General features: G+C 39.6%; 2 protein-coding genes across 2 annotated transcripts in view; both read left to right on the top strand.

Moving 5' to 3' along the window:
- Positions 1-457: 457 nt before the first annotated feature.
- Positions 458-17,506, top strand: LOC137259468 (puromycin-sensitive aminopeptidase-like). Its single transcript, XM_067797118.1, has 6 exons — positions 458-609; positions 1,626-1,787; positions 2,222-2,339; positions 10,769-10,889; positions 11,808-11,953; positions 17,360-17,506. The coding sequence occupies exons 1-6, from the start codon at positions 458-460 to the stop codon at positions 17,504-17,506; spliced, it is 846 nt and encodes a 281-aa protein (XP_067653219.1).
- LOC137260169 (thyrotropin-releasing hormone-degrading ectoenzyme-like) overlaps positions 10,821-20,257 on the top strand; it is a 30,581-nt gene continuing 21,144 nt past the window's right edge. The window contains exons 1-6 of the mRNA XM_067797863.1: positions 10,821-10,889; positions 11,808-11,953; positions 17,378-17,491; positions 17,716-17,823; positions 18,830-18,895; positions 19,911-19,976. Of these exons, the coding sequence (XP_067653964.1) occupies positions 17,716-17,823; positions 18,830-18,895; positions 19,911-19,976 (240 nt within the window). The 5' untranslated portion in view covers positions 10,821-10,889; positions 11,808-11,953; positions 17,378-17,491. The remainder of the gene's footprint in view (positions 10,890-11,807; positions 11,954-17,377; positions 17,492-17,715; positions 17,824-18,829; positions 18,896-19,910; positions 19,977-20,257) is intronic.

The following is a 20,257-nucleotide window of genomic DNA, read 5'->3' as shown; positions in this document are numbered from 1 at the left end:
TGGATGGAACCTTTGGTAAGTGTTTGTGTTTTCGCATGATTTCGTAGAGACATCAACACAAATGTCCGATCTGGAATTCCTTGGTTTTGTTTCTTTTACAGTTCCGGAAAGCGAGACTGACGTCATGGCTACGTGTCCCCCTGGAACTGGCTCATGTTCTTCCAACCCAAGACTGTCATCCCCAGACTTAACTACACCTAACAACGCCTCTCTCGTACTTAGTAACCTACCAAAAGTGATCTCCCCTTATCATTACGACCTTGAACTCTATCCGAACTTTTACAATAGTGTGGAGGATATGGCAGCGGAAGGGAAAGTGTCCATATATTTCACGGTGCTTGACAGAACTGCTGCTATAACCGTCAATGCATTAGAGTTGGACATTGACGAGGCGTCTGTGAGATTGGATGCCGTTGCACCCACCAAAGACGTTCCTGGTGTTCGCGGCCTAAGCTACATGACCCAGTCACAGCTGCTCGTCATTCAACTCGACACAGAATTACCTCCCCTAGGGAAGTTCAAAGTTCAAATAAAGTATCGCGCTCCTGTTGTGTTGGAGCCCCGTGGAATTTATGTCTATACTTCCGATAGTGCTGGCGGAAAGATGTCGTAAGTCTTAAGATGATTCTGGCAAACAATATAAAAGCCACAAGAAACGTTACAGTCCTTTAAAGACGTAGCTACCTATCTTCAGCAGGCTTCGTGGTGCATGGACGCCCACTGTCCTATAGTCTTATAGCCGTGATACGGTGGCATCAGAGGACGTTGACAACAGCATTGTATGTCGACCCCAACTGCACCATCTCAATGGTTCTTTCTCTTCAGCTGTGGCATATTTCTTGAATGTTGCAACGTCTTGGCAGTTGATATTATTATGTGTGAACAGAAAGTGGGAAAAATGTTACTCTGCAAGCAATAATGTGAACCAAGATAATTTTAGATGTTCCCTAACACTTTTTGACAATATAAAAGCCAAGTTTTACTCATTGTCACTTGTGCAAATCAGCAGAAAATGTTTTATAAGACTGAAAGCACAGGAATTATTCTTGTTCAATTATACTACACTCCATGACAGTCTTGTTTATTGTTTTCATACTTGAAAAGTGGCGACTTGAATTGTTTTATCTTTGTCTCAAATCCGAATTGTATATCAATCTTTCTTTTGGACAAATCACCGTTATTGGTTTGTTTCGGCATGGTCAAAAATAGGACATTATACCGTCTCTGGGAAAGATGCGTGTCACCTAAATATGAATACATTTGAGAATTTTGAGAATAAAGCTGCGTTGTTCTCTTGTGAAATGATGCTTTCTAACTTTTAAGTAATTCATAAAGTTAGGAGGGTATCGTTTCTTTGGGCGTTTAATATGTGTTCTGCCGTAATCTAAAGTTTAAACATGCAGCAACACCTAGGGCTTGCTGATTGGCTATTTAAAAACTTAACAAAAAGCCAGAGTTGCGTTTCTTTTGCTGGATGGTCACTGATAACGAATTGTTGTCCTCCTTTCTCCTTCGCTACAAAATGAAACCTCCTGGATCATATTCAGAAGTATTTTGTGAAAGAAATAGGATACATTTCAAAATTAGAAACTAACCTTACAACATTTCCCTCGGTGTTTATACAGGAAGACGGCCACAACGTACTTCAACAATGGTTTGGCTAGAAGAGCCTTCCCCTGCTTCGACGGACCGTCCTTCAAGGCGACGTTCAACTTGACCTTGCTCTGGAAAGCTTCTGAGAGTTTGAGCACGTGGTCAAACAGTGAAATATGGTACCAAGAACCACGGTACGGTCATTTCTCACTACTCGAACCTTTCCGTAACCTGTATTCGGCTTGTCTCGGAGTAACACGGCTAGTCACAAATGGGTATGAAGTTCGCCCCTTTCCATAACCTGTATTCGGCTTGTCCCGGAGTAACACAACTGGTCACAAATGGGTATGAAGTTCGCCCCTTTCCGTAACCTGTATTTGGCTTGTCCCGGAGTAACACGGCTGGTCACAAATGGGTATGAAGTTCGCCCCTTTCCGTAACCTGTATTCGGCTTGTCCCGGAATAACGAGTTAGTCACACCCTTTTCTACAACATCGGCTATATTTAAATAACACGAAGTGGTATGGGATATGGACTATTTTGATATGCATAATATGTAAATGGGGAATTTTATGGATGTAGATGCATCAAAATATATTTCCACAATTTCATTTCTTGATAATTGCAGGGAAAACGGTATTATTGCTGACATCTACAAACAAACACCGAAAATGTGTACACGTGACTTGGCCTTCAGTATCGGTAACTACGTGTATCTTCAGAACACGACGTCATCAGGGGTCAAGGTCAGTAAGGGGTCACCCTGCTCTGTTAAGCGTGGCTAACGGGGCCGGACCGTCTTAGTGACAGTGTCCGTATGCGTTATCATCATGTTTGAGGCGACTAAGGGGATTGGGTTTTAGGCTCGGTGATTTGGATGAGACACATCTCATCGTATCCCAATTTTGCAGATCAATGTTGATCACTGGATTGTCTGGTCCAGATTCGATTATTCACAGACTGTATCCGTGTAACTGGAACAACAGAGCGGTTTTGAACAAAAAAAACCCCAACTACAACAGACAACAAACTATGAAAGCTCAATGTAGATGATTTTGCACTTTCAAGATTCTTTACACGCGCACAATGCGTGAAACCAGTTTTGGTGTTCCCGCAATGAACTATTCAGTGCTCATGCTCTTGATCACTAGATTGTCTGGGACCACCTCTGTGGTATAATGGTGAGAGTTCCACCCGAAGAGCGGACGTTTGCGGGTTCGATCCCCGATCCCCGGCCGTCATCCCCAAAGACGTTAAACTATCTCTGTCTGGCGCTCGGCATTAATGGGTTAAACAAGGGCTGGTCGCTCGTAGTCAGTATAATGTGTCTGAGTAGGATATTCGTTAGGGGTGGGTATTGCAAAGAAGATTTATATTGCGACGCGAATATATGGCGATATGTATTGCAAGGAGTTTTTTTCAAAGAAAATACATTTCTTAAAATCGAGTTAATGCTCGATTTTTACATTAAAAAACACAACAAAATCTCTATGTTTGATTACACCTAAATAAAAACTTATAATCGTGACAGGAAATGGAAATATTTGTCACACATGAAACAAGGGAAAGAACGAATTAACTACAAAACAGTGGTTACTAGTTTGAACAAGTTTCTCCACTCTCAAAAAATCCCTGAGATTTTCGAGACCAATTTGACGTGGTCAGGATATATCAGAGGTTTTTGGTCATTAGTGAGTAAATATATAAAACATTCAGAACCCGAAACATTTGAACAAAAATTACGAATACAGATTTAAAAAGAACTTAAGTTCCGATGTGGAAAACGGAAATATCCGAAGATTTCCGAGTGTTATGAAGACTTTCGAATGCATGTCAAAATACCGCTATAAGTATGGTATTCATGTTTGAAAGTACTGGTGAACCGGTATTACGCATCCCCACTATTCATGCTTGACTGCGGCATGGTGTTCCAGTGAACTAGCACTATATATCCAGCAAGCAGCCAGTATTACAAGCAGCCACACAAACACACGCATGCAAGTCATCATATGAGTGAAATATCTTTCAGCACGACGTTAACCCCCATTTGGCCAAACATCACCCCACCTCGGATTTTCTACATATGGTGGGAATACTGCCGAGTACGGCGTAAAACAGGAAACAAAAAGGTCATCGGCTACCAATAATTTCAATAACTGTTTTTATTCGTTTTTTAGGCCATCGGCCCATGTACATCTGTGAACATTAACATTGTGATATAGCATTAGTGACAATGATTATGCACTGCGGAGAGACAAACAATGTTTGACATATTTTGCTACATTGAGTATGGTTTGATGATCTTTACTACATACTAGTTGCTTATATGAGTAAGCAGTGGGGTTATCGGAAAATAGAGATGGTATATATCTAGCCCTTACCAAATTATACTTTGGGCACACAAATAAGAAGTGTATAACATCGTCAACTATCTTATCATTACAATACTTACAGAAACACAGTCGTTCGTTTATCGATACCATACCTTCGTCCAATGGTTGTTTGAATAGGCAACTCATCTAATCGAAGCAAACAAAAGCATCTCCTCAACTCCCAGTTTCTAATATTCATGACATAATATTCTGTATCAAAGCATGATTTTAACTGGAGATAATGTTTTAACCTATAAGAAGTACTTATGTTATCAAACATTACGTGCACATTACACTCACATATGCGTTGCTAAAGCAGCATTAAAAACCTATCCATATCGCCAATATCGTGAAACCACCACACATCACCAAATCCATAGCTGGAAAGTAGCTGCCTTAGACCACTTGCCCATGCTGTCCTGCCAGATTCATCGAGTTGTTTCATTAAAAGATAACACTGCCTGGGATATCTGCTATTATCCATCCTCAAAAGTTTGCACCAATACTTAACACGTTTGACATGATAATCTATATATACAATCGATGTCTACCGCACTCTGCCAAAACAGCATTACTAGAATTATATTTGCTAACGCCTAGCACAAACTTATAGAAATTAGAATGTAATGATTCTAACACTGGATATCTCTGAAATCCCCAGACTTCAGCACCATATAGCAACACAGGCTTAATTTTAATGTCGAATAGTTTAAATGCAATATTAGCTGGCAATCCCGGGAGCATAAAAAGTAACTTTTTGATGAAAAACAGCGCCTTGTTGCCTTTGACAGCTAACGTGTCTACACACTTTGACCAAGACAATCTATTTGAAAACAAAATGCCCAAATAGTTATGATACGTAGTAACCATTATCTGAGAGCCACTAAAGAACCATTTTTCATAATGCCTTAATATACAACCATTTCTGAAAACCATGACTTCCGTTTTATCTAAATTAACTTGAAGACCCCACTTATTGCAAAAACTATCAAGAATATCTATCTTCCGCTGCAGTCCAATGACACTGTCATCAACTAAACATAAATCATCCGCATATAGTAATAATAATATTTCCATAAACTCTTGGCCAACCGATATACCTCTTAGAGTGGACGATTCTATCATATTCTGAAGTTCTAACATAAACATGGAAAATAACATTGGGCTAATAATACACCCTTGACGAACACCACTTAATGAATCAAAGAACTCCGACACTGTAGCGTTAGAGAGTTTAACGGCACACTGAATTTTAGAATACATGTTCTTTAACAAAACAAGTATACGACCATGAACACCATTCTTCATTATGGAGTACCAAAGAAGTTTCCCGTTAATAGAGTCAAAAGCCTTTTTGAAATCTACAAAAATGAATAAAATCTCATGCCCTTCTTAGATAGATATTTTTGAACCAAATATTGTAGAGTAAAAATATCATCTACAGTAGAGTATCCGCGTCTAAATCCAGCTTGTGCTTCTGGGATCTTCTCATACAAATCGGCAAACTGAGCTAATCTGTCATTCATAACCGCAGTCAAACATTTTCCTAGCGTGTCTATCAAGGGGTAGACCATCTTGTTCAGGTGCAGTCCCGCATTTTAGCCTGTTTATGGCACTATATACTTCACTCTCTGATACATCTGAGTTCAAAATGCTATTTAAGGTTACATCTTGACAGAAGTTACAGTTCTCCTCAGTGTGGTTGATTTCATATAAAGTTGCAGACTCCATATTATCAGGGTCCCCTTGAATATCCGTCAGATTAAAAACTCGTTTAAAGTACTCAGTCAACTCCTCCGGGGGGATATTATCTCTATTTGTCTTATCCTTTGTCTGAGTTAATGATTTGAGCTTTCTCCAAAATAATTTACCGTTATTACTGGTGGCCACGAGATCATTTACACAGTCATCTTCATATACACTTTTCTTGTTTCTGCACATACGTCAATATTCATTTCTAACGTGTTGGTATTCTTTAAGAGTTTCTTTATCCCCCGTTCTTCTGAAAATATCCAACGTCTTGAACTTTTTCTGTTTTAACGCTGTACACGCATCGTCATACCATTTGTTGTTATTTTCAAATCTTTGACGATGTCGAGTAGATAAGTGCTTCTGAAGACCACAAAGTCGAGCAGATTCTTGAATAATGTTCACAAGTGTGTCAACAGCCACATCAATATCATTCAAACAACATGCCTCACAATCCGCTAATGTAAAATTTTCAAGAAGATTCGACAAGTTAGTAACAAGAGAAGCACCCGTACTATTATTCCATGTGAATCTGGGTAAAGTTGATGTATTAACCGTTTCCTCCCGATTTGGTTCTATATAAACATTCGCATTCTTTGGCATAGTCATTACAATCGGAAAATGGTCAGAGTCACATCGTGTTTCAACACAAAAGTCAACATCATACAAGAATATACTACTGGAACATAAGCAATAGTCGACTAAACTCGCCCGCTCTCCTCGGAAGCACGTGTAAGCGCCATTATAATCACCGTGATATCGGCCATTTAACATATGAATATTAAATGTAGCATATAATTCGGTTAGCTCCTTTCCGAACTGATTATACAACTCGTCTGTAGACCTACGTGGTATATTAAAGGCGTCTGATACGTAGTCCATATCCTCCAGACATGGTATGTGTCTATTATCATCATCAATCACATAATCAAGTAAAGTACCAGTTCTTGCATTGTAATCACCAAATGCAATAATTTCATATCCGGGAAAATCATACACGACAGACATTAACGACCTTTCAAAGTATTCAATACCTTTATAAAGTCTGTTGTCAGTTTGTACTGATGTGTTTATAGGATGTATATAAATAAATGCAAGGATAATATCATGAGTAAAGGAGAATACATTCCTGTCACACACAAGAAATATCATATCATTGAAATGGGTAATAACCTTTTTCACACCATTAATAACTGAAGAATGTACACATACTGCAACCCCTCCTCTTGGGTTATATTCTCTATAATTCACAAACACTGTGAACGACGGGAACGCAGCTTCGACACTATCTTTATCAACACTTTTCCAAATTTCTAATAAACCGAAGATATAATATTTGGAACAAAAAGAGATAAAATCACTGTTATTTAATTTATTTTTAAGCCCGTTTATGTTCCAACACATACAGTTAACCCGTTCTCCACTTGAGACGTATGTACCGTTATGTGCGTCTGACTCACGAGCCAGGCCTAACTCCTAGGTTGTTTCACGTGATTCATCATCGATCGACGTATGCACGTTTGCACGTGATTGTCATAGGTTTCAAATGCTTCCGTTTTTCCCTCACAGTCTGGGAAAAATCTTCAGATATCCATATTGATGTAGATTTTAGCTTCTTTGCTGATTGGAATATTTTCCGTCTGTCGTGACCATCCGGGATTTTAGCAATTATTGCTTGGCCTTTCGTTATCCTATGGGCTCAAGTTTATCGGAGATCACCTCTCTGACTGCCTTTTCACAATCCTGCCATGATTCAAATCCATCTCGATTTGGGACGCCATTTAATATGATATTATCCCGTCGACTCTGGTTCTCGAGATAGTCGAGTTTATCCTCCAGCTTGAACACATATTCCTTCAACTTGATATTTTCATGCTCTATACCCTCACACTTAGTAGTCAGGTCTTCAAGTTGTGAGTTGACTGCTATTAGAGATGTGTTGATGGTTTCCAGTTGACACTTCATATCGTTGTTTACCTTCACTATACCGTCGAATTACCAATAATTTGATTTTTATGATAACAGTCAACGGATTGTCTGGTCCAGACACATCGCCGTCATATTACCTGGAATATAGCTGAAGAGCTGGAGTAAACAAGAACAACAAACTGATGTAACTGACGCTATTTTGGGAAGCAACATACTTTAAGTAACACTGTTACCATCTATGATTATTTACTCTTTTCCTTATACCCCAGTAAAGTCACACACCCGTGAAGGTCTACCCGGGCTAGAATAGGCCTTCAGCAACCCATGCTTGCCATAAAAATGCGGACCCGTGAAGATTCAGGGTAGAATAGGCCTTCAGCAACCCATGCTTGCCATAAAAATGCGGACCCGTGAAGATTCAGGGTAGAATAGGCCTTCAGCAACCCATGCTTGCCATAAAAATGCGGACCCGTGAAGATTCAGGGTAGAATAGGCCTTCAGCAACCCATGCTTGCCATTAAAGGCGTCTATGTTTCTCGGAACCTACGACTATCGTGGCGCTAAAAGAACTTCTAAAATCTATACCCAGCACCATAAACTATAAAGACACGTCATGATACTGTTTTACGTAGTTGCAGGTGATTCTGTTCAAAAACACGTTCTTGAAACAATGCCCTATGACGCCGGCATAGCAACGAGGTCATCAAGCTCAGTGAGTGCGTATAAGCTGCGCTCACTGATGTTTCATCTCTACCAGCCATGGCATTACAGAAACCCAACGATGTTGAGAGTTTCTAGTAGTAGTTCCCCGGCGGATGCGCATATGGTTTTTTTTTGCAAGCACTAGCTTTAAATATATTTTCTTTTTTGACTAATATGCTCATATTTCTTTGTCTTAAGGGGTGTTGAGGTGTTATATCTTGTGTATTTAAATATTTTGTATTTTTTAAATTTAGTAAGAATGCCTTACACTGGTCACATTTTGCCATATTCTTTTATTCGCAGTTAAATAATCTAAATATATTTTATATTTCGGTTTCAGACGTAACTATTTGGATCAAATGAATTTTAAATGTAAACTAATATACATATATATCTTTGTCATTCGGTAATTTGCACGATTGCACTGAAATGGAGTTTATTCGTATTTATTTTTCGAAGCGGCAAGAATGCATTACACTGGATACGTCAGCCATTTCATGGTCAACGTATTCTATAAATTAGGATTATTTCAAGGGTTTAGGGTTAGGGTTAGGGTTAGGGTTAGGTTTGGGGTCAGGGGCACATGAATACCATTTGTTTTCCTTTTGCATTTTTAATACCTTGATCACACAAAAAACAGAAGACCAAAAACGTCAAAAGTTAAATAAACGATGAAATGTTTTAATGCAGAGATTTTGGACTAATGGAAATCAGCCTCGAACTTGCAGTCCAGCCACTTTCACCTCTAGATCTACATTTTTTTCAGTATCTACATATTTTCGAAGTCTAACTCATCCCTGTGCCGTCACCAAACATGCCCATGTCTCACACATTCCTTAGCGCGATCCACATTATCCTTACTGGGTTTCCTACAACACTTTTCTGTCACGAAAGCACACACTGATTTTTATGCAAGCACGCCATTCATGCATGCACCTTGAAATCAACGTCTGACGCCTGACGTCAACAACCGTTTTCAGTTCGATCCATATCGGCTCATTCCACACAACATGTTATCGTGTACATTACGGAATAAGACGATCGTACCAAACGATATCGGGATCATTCGGCAACCGTCAGTAGATTGAAAGCACGAGGCTCCAAGTCTACAAGTAACCTTCGTAATTGTCCGCAACCAATTCGACTCTTTCCGTTCATTTCCGTGACGTCACCGGAATGACTAGCTAAATTTTGCCCATTGTGCAACAACGTCAACGTAGCTCAGTCGGTTAGCTGTCGGGCTAACAATCACAAACCGGTTGCCTGTCTCAGTGACATGTGACCTACGGCTGAGAACGTCCTCACAAGAAATTGTGGTGCTGAATTCTGAAGGTGCTCCGATTGTCTGGTCCAGACTCGATTACTTACAGAACGCCACCTTATGGCTGGAATATTGGTGAGTGTGGTGTAAAACTAAACTCAATCACTCACTCACTCAGTAAAGTCACATCCTTTGAAACAATGCAGGTTTTCATTAATGTTAATTCATCTTAGTATGTAACACGAGGTCTGATTGGTCAGTGTAATAAATTTCCATATAATCCACACTCCGGGGCATCGATGACTCAGCATAACATGGTGGCAAATGGAATACTGGGTAGGATGCTTGTAATCAGTTTATACGGTCACAATATGAAACGTGATTCGTCAAACAAGGACAATAAATTCCACCATAGCGCTAAAACGGATGGAATTTGTGTTAGAGACAAAACAGTATCATAAATTTCATTGTAAGTCTATTTCAAACAATTCGCAACGGGATGTTGACACAACATTTGACACCATGAAACAATATTTATGATGTCATTATGGAGTATGACGTCACCTGCTGTGACGTCATTTAATGACAGAACTGATAATGCCCCGTCGTTGAAGAATCTGCATGCCATTGTCATTTGCAGCGGCCAGCTCATTTCTGATGACTAGAGGGGCGGTTTCATGATAATTCCATCCATTTTAGCTATAACACTATAATTTATTCACCTTAGTCAGTTTTAGTCAGATTTAGTTAAAAAAAACCCCATAAAACACAGAAAAATCAAAATAAATAAATAAAGAAACAAACAAACAAACAAAAAATGAATAAAAATGGTAATTAAAAGAAACTGCCGAAAACGAATTAGTAGAGAAGTGAAGTAGCGGACCTGATAAACTAAATTGGCGGTATACGTCCCCATTTTGCCAAACACACTTCGGTCATCCCCCTAAATGTACTGCCGCGGAAAAGAAAGCATTCAAGCGCGTTTCATCGCAGCTTAAATAGAAAGAAACGTGGCAAGGTGGTAAAATCTTACGCAGTGCCATCATATATACGTGAATGATGGCCTAAACAGTTTTGATGACGTTTGGAAGTCCTGGGCCAAAACGAATCTTCAGGCGTATACTTCTTTTGCACGGTTGTGTATTTGCTGTTCGTTTTTCAGTTTCGTACGGTTTCGACGCCAGGCGAGCTACACAGACTGCAGCAGTTCCACAAGCATGGCCTGGCTGTATTTGACTGGTTTGAGAACACTTTCGATCCACCGTATCCTCTCCCCAAATATGGTAGGCTCAGTATAGCAGATTATGTACAGGCAAAACAGGATACTATAATATTTTATTCATATATACATTGAAACATAGTGTTTATTATAAAATATAACCGTTAATACGTAATCTGTATCAGCATGTTACAAACCAGGGACGGATACAGCTTTTAGAGAACGTGTGTGTATGTGTGTGTGTGTGTGTGTGTGTGTGTGTGTGTGTGTTTGTGTGTGTGTGTGTGTGTGTGTGAGTGTGAGATCCATTTTCATGACCTCAACATATTGTTTGAGATTATCTTGCCACAGAGGTTACTTGTCATATCTTCCTACTATCCAATGTTCTAATACGGCCATGTTTCTCGGTTCTCGTAAATCGCCCGGAGGCAAAGAATCGCAACACGAATTATCTCCCTTCTTTCTATTCAATCCGAACACGTGTTACATTGACTTAGATCCAAATTGACCAGTGCAAGCAAATGTGGAGCCACATACACCGGGGACTTGTGTTCACACATGACACACCAGACATTTAATGGCTGTCCGTTGTCAACGATGGCATTGGAAACGCCAAAGACCTGCCATTACATGACTGAGGTCTGTCTAGAACAGACGTTTGCGCATCGCAACATAGAGGAGGTTCTAGGTTTCCTGAAGCAAACGGAAATTACCGATGCCTTACGAAGGATCAATTTTCAAACAACGTCACTGATTGCGCAACTGAATCTGATTGCAACCAGTCACGATTCCTGAACACTCGCACCATGAAAGGGTCGTAGTAGGACTGAGGTTTGAAGGAAGATATGACTAGTAGCCTCTGTGGGATGAGAATGGCACTTTGATTGCGTCATTAATTGTTTGGGTCACTCACTCATTCACTGTGGACCCTTCAACCCAGTGGTTCATTGCTGAATGTGTGAGAACATATTTTCTCCTTCAGACAACGTCGTGGTGAGGAACGCAAGGCATGGCGTCGTGGGACACTTTGGTACGACGACTTTCCGAGAGTCATTTGTGTCAACGGAGGAAGGAGTCCTAACAGACCAACGACTTGCACGGCACATAACTCAAGGCATCTCTCACCAGGTATGTGCATCTAGGCAGAGATTTTCAAAGCTGACTTAGCGCTGAGATAGTCATAAGTTAATGTTAAGGTATGGCACTTACGACTATCTTAGCACTAAGAGAGCTTCGAAAACATAGACCATGCAGCTTACTCCGCTGTATTACATCACTTCCGGTATGATACATTCAACGCGTCAACTGCCACCGGGGCATGGATGTCGTGCAACCAGTCTTCCCAGTCTCCCACCCAGCAACACGTCATCGTATCCCAGTTGTGTAGACCGATGCTCATGATGTTCCCAGGCTTGATTATTGACAGACCGCCGCTACATAGCTGAAATATTGCTGATCTTCACGGGCCAGTTTGTGACTGATAACTGATAACTAATAACGGAAGAATGTTGCGTGTACAAACCTGCGCATGTCTCCTTAAGAAACAGTTTAAGGCTAAACAAAACAAAACAAAACAAAAACAAAAAATAAAAAAAAAACAAAAAACAAAAAACAAATAATAAAAAATAAGTAAATAAAAAAGAATTAAGTGAAATGTTTCTCGTACATCGGCACGTTCCTTTTATATGTGCCATTAAAACAAAAATAATTTTTGATTTGGCTCGTCCCTTTCATCCATTTGACCACTATGAGAAGGAATGTCTGTAAGAACGAGTGTGGCTGAATTTTCAACGCATTAACACGTTCTACACTTCTCAAGCTGTGTTTCTGTGAGACAAAAAAATGTTCCTTCCACGTCACTTTCTGCTATTAAAATTAAAATAAAAAGTCCTACCGCCCTCGTCACTTTTGAAAATAAATGTGACCGAGAAACATTTTAATTTTTATAAAGCCTAAGTTGTATGCTTCTCCCGAGGGTAATATGGTCTGATGTACGCCTCTTTGTTGCAGTGTTACCCGAGCTGGTAACAAAGGGACGTGTATCAGACCGTATTACCCACGGGAGATGCATGCAATCTGTTATCTTACCGCCATGTGAAATGTACAAAATATCATTTTATTTTACCGTCTATATGACTTGAATACCAAAATGGTGTCTGCCTCTCGACTGGAATTTATATATCAGTGAAACTCATTCACACACGCTTAACCCCCTGGATGCCGAGTTTTTTTTCAGGCGCACATTTTCATAAAGTTTGAAAAGTGAACGTTGTGCGAGATTTGCGCTCGCGTGGTCCTGGATCTGCGTACGGCTATGAAATTGCACAGACATGTAGAATATTTGATTTCCTATCCGTTGGTATAAATATAATTGCGGCTACCTCAGGGGTTGGAGAAATAGACACTGCTAAAAGTTGTCCAAAACTTTTGTGTGTGTTCAAAAACAGTAAATTTCTCCGTTTTTTATCGTGCACCAATAAAAGCACTCTGCTACGAATTTTTTAATTTGGCATCTTTACGGAAAGTGTGAGCGAAGAAAATACAGCTTGATATCTGAACGACATAAGCGTATATGAAATGGATGTATGTGCTAATGCATAACGTCATACTCACAAAATCAAAAATGACCAGCAATAAATGTCAAAAATCGATTTTCTAATATGACGTCAAACGTCGACAGAGAGGTCATGCACGTATAAAGATAAGGGGGCATAACTCAGCTATGGTTTACATTAGGTCAATGTAACTCCGATAACATGGAGAGAATTTGCTGTGGATATGGACAGTATATTTTCGTGATGGTTTGTTCACAGTGAACCAAACTATTCCAATACAAATTTCCCCAATGTGAGAGGATACCTTTTGATAGTTTCACAATTTGTAAGAAAAGATGCAAGTGTACTACATCAAAAATCAGGCAATAGCGATTTGGATGTCCCTATCCGATACATATTTTAGTTCTTAGATTCCCATATTCTCCTGTTTGTGTATATGTATTTTTATTAATTTTCCATCATTATTAACGGAGTAACAGCCACATTTTCAAACGTAATGAAATAACTGAAAATAATGCGACATTTTAGTTGACGTCACGGCATGTTTTGTGCATTTTGTGACGTCGGAAAAAGACTACTCTGGTTGCTGATTAGTATATATCTAACCTAATTTCCACTCAATGTGTAACAGATCTCGGCTTCTTTGTCGGAATTCAACACTTTTTAGCCAAAATATAAAATGAATGGTTTTATCACTGAAATAGTGTCCTGAATATATCAACAATTACACGGTTTTACTACATATCTTATTGTGAGCAACACGCGCCCTTGCCTAGCATCAATTTCGCATAAATGAAAATTTCACAACACCTGAATATTCATTGAGTATTCATTTAGGAAAAAGACTTTTCTTCACATGATTATGAAATCAATTCCCTTCATAAGTATGCAATGAAAGGTACAAAGAGATCGCTTTTTCAGTAAAGAAGTATTAGAAAATGGACGTAATGCTTGTCCAAATTAAGACTTGACCTGATGCATATAATTTTAACAATTTCCGTGTAAATATTGTTTGAGTTAGACATTCTGCCATCAGATATATTTTAATCGCATTTGAATTGACTTTATTATCGAAAAACAATGGTAATGAATCATGAAACGTTTTGACAAACTCGTACCTGGTCAATTAATATTCATAATAGTTATGTCTATAAAAACGACACAAACCAATACAATGAACAAGACAATTCCTTTAATTAGTAGTATGTGTGCCCCTACATTTCATAAAATGTGCAAATCGTTTTCATGAATATTATCCGTTTTACTTATAAGTTGGAATTAAATTGCTGTTTATTAACCTGTTCATATGAAACTGCAACATTTGTCCCAACGTATTGAATATTGCACATCACAGGAACTAAAGCACATGTTGCAGTAATGGCTACGTGTGATCTTCCAAGATTTGTGTAGAGACTTAAAATGTGCTATAATACACTTACTGAGTCAATTTCCCATGTAAATATTATTCAAACAATCAAAAGCTTTCAAAGAATAAAAACGGATACCTTATATCCACATATGATATGGTGTTGAACATGGATATATGTAGATACTGAAATCAGTTTCATGAAAAAATATCTGAACGATGCGCAAAATATACATCACAATACTAAAAGTGCAATCGGAATGGTATGGGCATTGTGTTTACTCTTGTTCAACCGACCTTCACCTCAAAGAAATTGCCTAATATGTGCAACAATGTTGACGTATGACATCACTACCGATGACCGATTTCTTTCAAAATGGCGGCTTCGCTGAGAAGGGTACACAGGGTTTTGCGACGACTTTTTGCTTGATTCAGGGCTCTTTTGTATATAAATGTGAGATGTAAGTAATCAGAATTATTCTGACTATCCGTGTATTGTGATATGTTCTTATCGTTTACATTGTAAATGACGGAAGAAGCCAGAAATGCCGATAGGTACCGTTGTCGTTCTGCGTGATTTTGCGTCAGTCATGGCGTCACGCTGCACTAAAAGTTTGACAGTTTCTTATGAATTACCAAATTATTTCATTGTATCTATTTTCAATTTGCTATTTTTTGCCACGATACTCTTCCCCTGAATATACTAAGCGTATTGAGCCATTGTAGGCAATGATTAGAGGGCTGGATGTTGGGAAATTTCCGAAAATGCTGCCCAGTGTAAAATCGGAATTTTTCTTTGTTTACATTTCAGTCAAGCGCTGTCTTTCGAGCACAGCGTTCGTTTTCATACAAAGTATATTTCGCTTCGTTATGTCTAGACAGTTGGTATTGGGGGCAAAGACCATTTGTAATTTGATTCTAAGATATATGGGGAATTCAATGATGGATTTGTCGCAGCTAACTATGAAGTATACATGATGTAATGGGCTTCTCAATACCGGCCTTCTCGAAACGTGATTTTGTAAACACTATCCAACATGGCGGAAAGCGCACTTCGGCGTTCGTGCAAGTGTATTTTCGAAAACATCCCAACCGATTCTGGGTACATCGGTGACGTTTCAGAATTATCATTCCTGGTTACATGAAAACTTGATATCAGTGATCATTAATATGCTATTTTTGAAATTCATTACTCCCAGTAATTATCCGATTTTCACTATCCAAAACATACTGCAAATAACGCTGTGAATCTCGATTTTGCACAGTTTGAAAAAGGGCGACATTTACGATGAAGCCTATTTTGAAAGGCGATTTTAAGCACTTTAGCTTGGTCTGAGATAATAGTGGATGGTATCAAGAAACTGGGTATTTCCCGCAGAATTCAAAACTGTGAAGTATTTATATATGCGTGGTATATTTAGAATTTTATTGGACTTCCAAGTGAGGTATGTAGAGGAAGGACATATATGTCCCTGTGGCATCCAGGGGGTTAAAACTGCTATCGAAATGGTTAAACAGATTTAGGTTGAACGTGCAAACGATTCAATGAGTAAAATAGTTTCAATATAACAGTGAAAGACGGTGAAATAAATGTCTGCATAGTGAACTCCAAAACAGCTACTGGAACGGTTTTCAAACTCCGCACACTTCATGTGTTGTATTATGACGTCAGACGATTGTTAGTGATAGACGGAAACACGTTGATGGATATTCTATCAGGAGAAAATATTGGATTCTGATTGGTTGTTTAGAAACATCTATGATGAACATGAAGATAAAAGGTTTTAAAACGGAATCGTTGAACGGGACATTGTCGCGTTATCGCGTTATCTTTATTGCGTTAATTTTGACACTTATTGTTTTGTTCTTGTAAGCATGACAACGCGACAATATCCCTTCTAGGATTCTTTCTAGGTTTCCCGAATACATAATTTTCGTAAAGTTAATACACGCACATAGGAAAATATCTGGGATTTTAGTATGTTAGTTGACCATGGATCGTTTGCACCAAGCGATGTTAGCACAATCTTAAGCCTATGATAGAGCATTGGAGTAAAGATCGCTTTGTGCAAGTTGGCCCAGAAAACCCTTCTCGAAAATCTGAGTTTCACAAGGCCATTTAGAAAGTGGTAAACTATAGCATATGTTATATTTGGGATTACACTTTCTCCCTAATGTACAGATTTTATGCTTGTCATAAAAGGCGACTATGCTTGTCGTAAGAGGCGACTAACGGGATCGGGTGGTCATTCTTGCTGACTTGGTTGGCATATGTCATCGGTTCCCAATTGCACAGGTCGAAGCTCATGTTGTTGATCACTGGATTGTCTGGTCCAGTCTCGATTATTTACAGACCGCCGCCATATAGCTGTAATATTGCTGAGTGCAGCGTAAAACTAAACTCACTCACTCACTCACAGATTCTAGAACTTTGGTTGGGTTGAGTCCAATCCGAGTTTCAAACTCACACCCTCTAAGTCAGACACCTATTCTCCAGCACACTGAGAAAGAGTAAACCCAAATAAAACATAATTTGTTATTTTCTTTTACCACTTTCTAAATGACATTGTTTAGTCAAACCGACTTTATTATCAACCTGTATCTTTCATTCAGATCGCTTTTGATTTCCAGTGGTTCGGAGGCGTGGCGACCCCTGCCGGCGAGGAGTGGGCGTGGCTGAGCAGAGGCATTGCCACGTTTCTAGAGTCGTATGCATTGGCTAAGATCTACCCTGAGTGGCGTGAGGTATTAATAGGATAGAACTAACCAGCTGTGATGGTTAGTACGTTGAGTACGTGAGTGTGAGTGAGTTTAGTTTTACGCCACACTCAGCAATATTCCAGCCTTACGATAAGCATAGTCGTCTTTTATGGCAAGTCTGAAGGCCTATTCTACACAGGAACCATGGGTCTCGTAGTAAGTCAGAATAATGTATGCGGTAAGTATGAGTTATTTTTAATATATTTCAGATGGAGATGTTTGTTGCGGAGGTACATAACAGTATGAAGACGGACGTGGACATTGCACGACCCGTCAGCATCACCCCAGACAGCCACGAGCAGACCACACGCCAGAAGGTAGAACTGTTGTCAACGCGTAGACGCTTAGTATATGGTGACTGGGGAATTAGCTCATTATAAAGATGACGTTACGTTGACGTAGACGAAGCCGTAGTTGTGTTTAAACTTCATGTGTTGGTTACACAAGACATGACACATACACGTACAGAAGGATGAGGTGAGCCGAGTTCCAACTCAATCCCAGAGTGTCTCCCCACGAGCGCATTATCCAACTCGCGATCGTCCCTACAGAGGCAGTTGGAATAAAGGACTCCACTTTTTCAATAAAATGTCAGCATACATATGCATATATATGGATAGTTAGAGAAATAATAGCACGTCGTGACGTGTGACGATGTGACGACAAACAAAGTCAAGGGGGGGGTGACCAATAAAAACCATAAATATATATATCTTTAAGTTAATTAATGGATAGCTTAGTGGTTCAAGCGCACGCTGAAGTCACGGGATCGATTCTCCGCGTTCTCTCTCGTTGTGGTGTTGCGGTGTATAATAACATTCGTTCATGCTTCTGTTGTCAGAGTGGAAGCATATTCCACATTTCTTGTGTCCCCTGCCATGATATTGTCGAGATATTTGCAAAGGGGCGTAAAATAATACCCTTGTGTCTGTTGTCAGGGTGGAAACATAAACATATTATACATTTCTGGTGTCCCCTGAAGTGATATTGCTGTCATATTGGTAGAAGCCGCGTAGAATAACACCCTTGTATCTGTTGTCAGGGTGGAAACAAATATATTATCCATTTCTGGTGTCCCCTGCCGTGAGACTGCTGGAATATTGGTAGAGGCCGCGTAAGATAGCACTCTTATATCTGTTGTCAAGGTGGAAACATGCGTATATTTCTTTTCTTTCTTGCCGCGAGATTTCTGGAATGTCGGTAGAAGCGGCGTATCTGTTTTCAGAGTGGAAGTGTATTCCACATTTCTTGTATTCCCTCCCATGATATTGCTGTCATATTGGTAGAAGCGGCGTAAAATAACACTCTTGTATCTGTTGTCAGGGTGGAAGTATATTCCGCATGCTCTTCTGCACATTGGGCGAGGAAGCAACTCTGAAAGGTCTAAATGTGAGTGTTAACATCTTTTTTACGGTAATTGTGGTTTCGTTGTAAAGGACGTTAAAGAGAACATCTGTACAATGTTTATGACTTTGTGTGTCAGAATGAAACTACTTTCTTAAAATATGTGTTGGCAAATAATTCCCAAATATCCGCTGTGTAGTTTTTTTTGCACGTCAGCTTAGTTAAAGTTCCACTGGGTGCAGCTACAATGTCAGGTGACAGTCATCCCCATATAAGGAAAAGGATCCGCGCCAAATTATATATTCTTTGAAGAAAGTTTAAAACTAGGCAAACGGTGGAGTAAAACATCACCTGACAGGTGTGGCTATTTCAAAAATATGAATATATCTATGTCCTCCATAAAATACGTTCAGCCCAAACTGCCCAGGGTACATGCGCCTTTTACTCAACATGTTTTGTTGCGAGAAGACAGCGTAATACCCGGGTTCGAACCAGAACCGATTTCACGAAACAAATTTCAAACTGAGTTTAATAATTTTTGACATTACAAAAGGCCAAACAACTTAAAAAATCTGTTCACCAAACTGAAATTGTCTACTATGTTTCAGTATAATATCAATTTCAACTCATTCTCGGAAATGCGTTTTCCCAAACTCTAATTTGAGTCAAAACACGGGTTTCAGTTTGTTTCGAGAAATCGGAGGCTTGTCTTCAGTAACCACTTGGGCGACTTTGGAAAGCTCAGGTTCAGACTGACTGTCTTGTTTGACATAGGTCACCATGTCCCAATTGGGTAGATCGATGCTCATGACGTCGATCATTGGATTGCCTGTTGGGAATCGTATACTCCATGGGTCACCGTCATTCAGCTGGCGTTGCACAACAAACACTCAAAAATGGTCATCATACCCCGTTCGGGTAGATCGATGATCGTGACGTCAGTCATTGGATTGCCTGCTGGAATTTTATGGGTGACCGTCACACAGCTGGTATATTGCAGAAAATGGTCTCATACAACAAACACTCAAATATGGCTTGTTTCTGTTTTATCGGAACCCAGATGTTTCTTCAGCGGCATCAGTATGGAAGCGTGACCTTCACTGACCTTTGGACAGTGCTGGACGAGGTAAGGATGGTTAGAATTGATCTTCAGGAACCCATGCTTGTCGTATCCACTAATAGACGTAGGCGGTCTCTATGGAGACCGTCGCTATATAGCTGAAAAAGTGCTGAGTGTTTGTTGAACAACAAACGAAAACAATAATACGTCCACCCGTGAAGATCCGGGTTGGAATTCGTCTTCAGCAAACCATACTTGTCATTAGTTCCGATTAACGGCGTTGGCTGGTCAGTCTCGCTGATTTGGATGGCACTTGTCATCGTATGCCAGTTGCGTAGTTAGATGCT

Source organism: Haliotis asinina, chromosome 13 (genome assembly GCF_037392515.1).
Source record: "Haliotis asinina isolate JCU_RB_2024 chromosome 13, JCU_Hal_asi_v2, whole genome shotgun sequence".
Lineage (NCBI taxonomy): Eukaryota > Metazoa > Mollusca > Gastropoda > Lepetellida > Haliotidae > Haliotis > Haliotis asinina.
The sequence above is the reverse complement of the archived record's forward strand: the minus strand, read 5'-3'. Positions and strand labels throughout refer to the sequence as shown.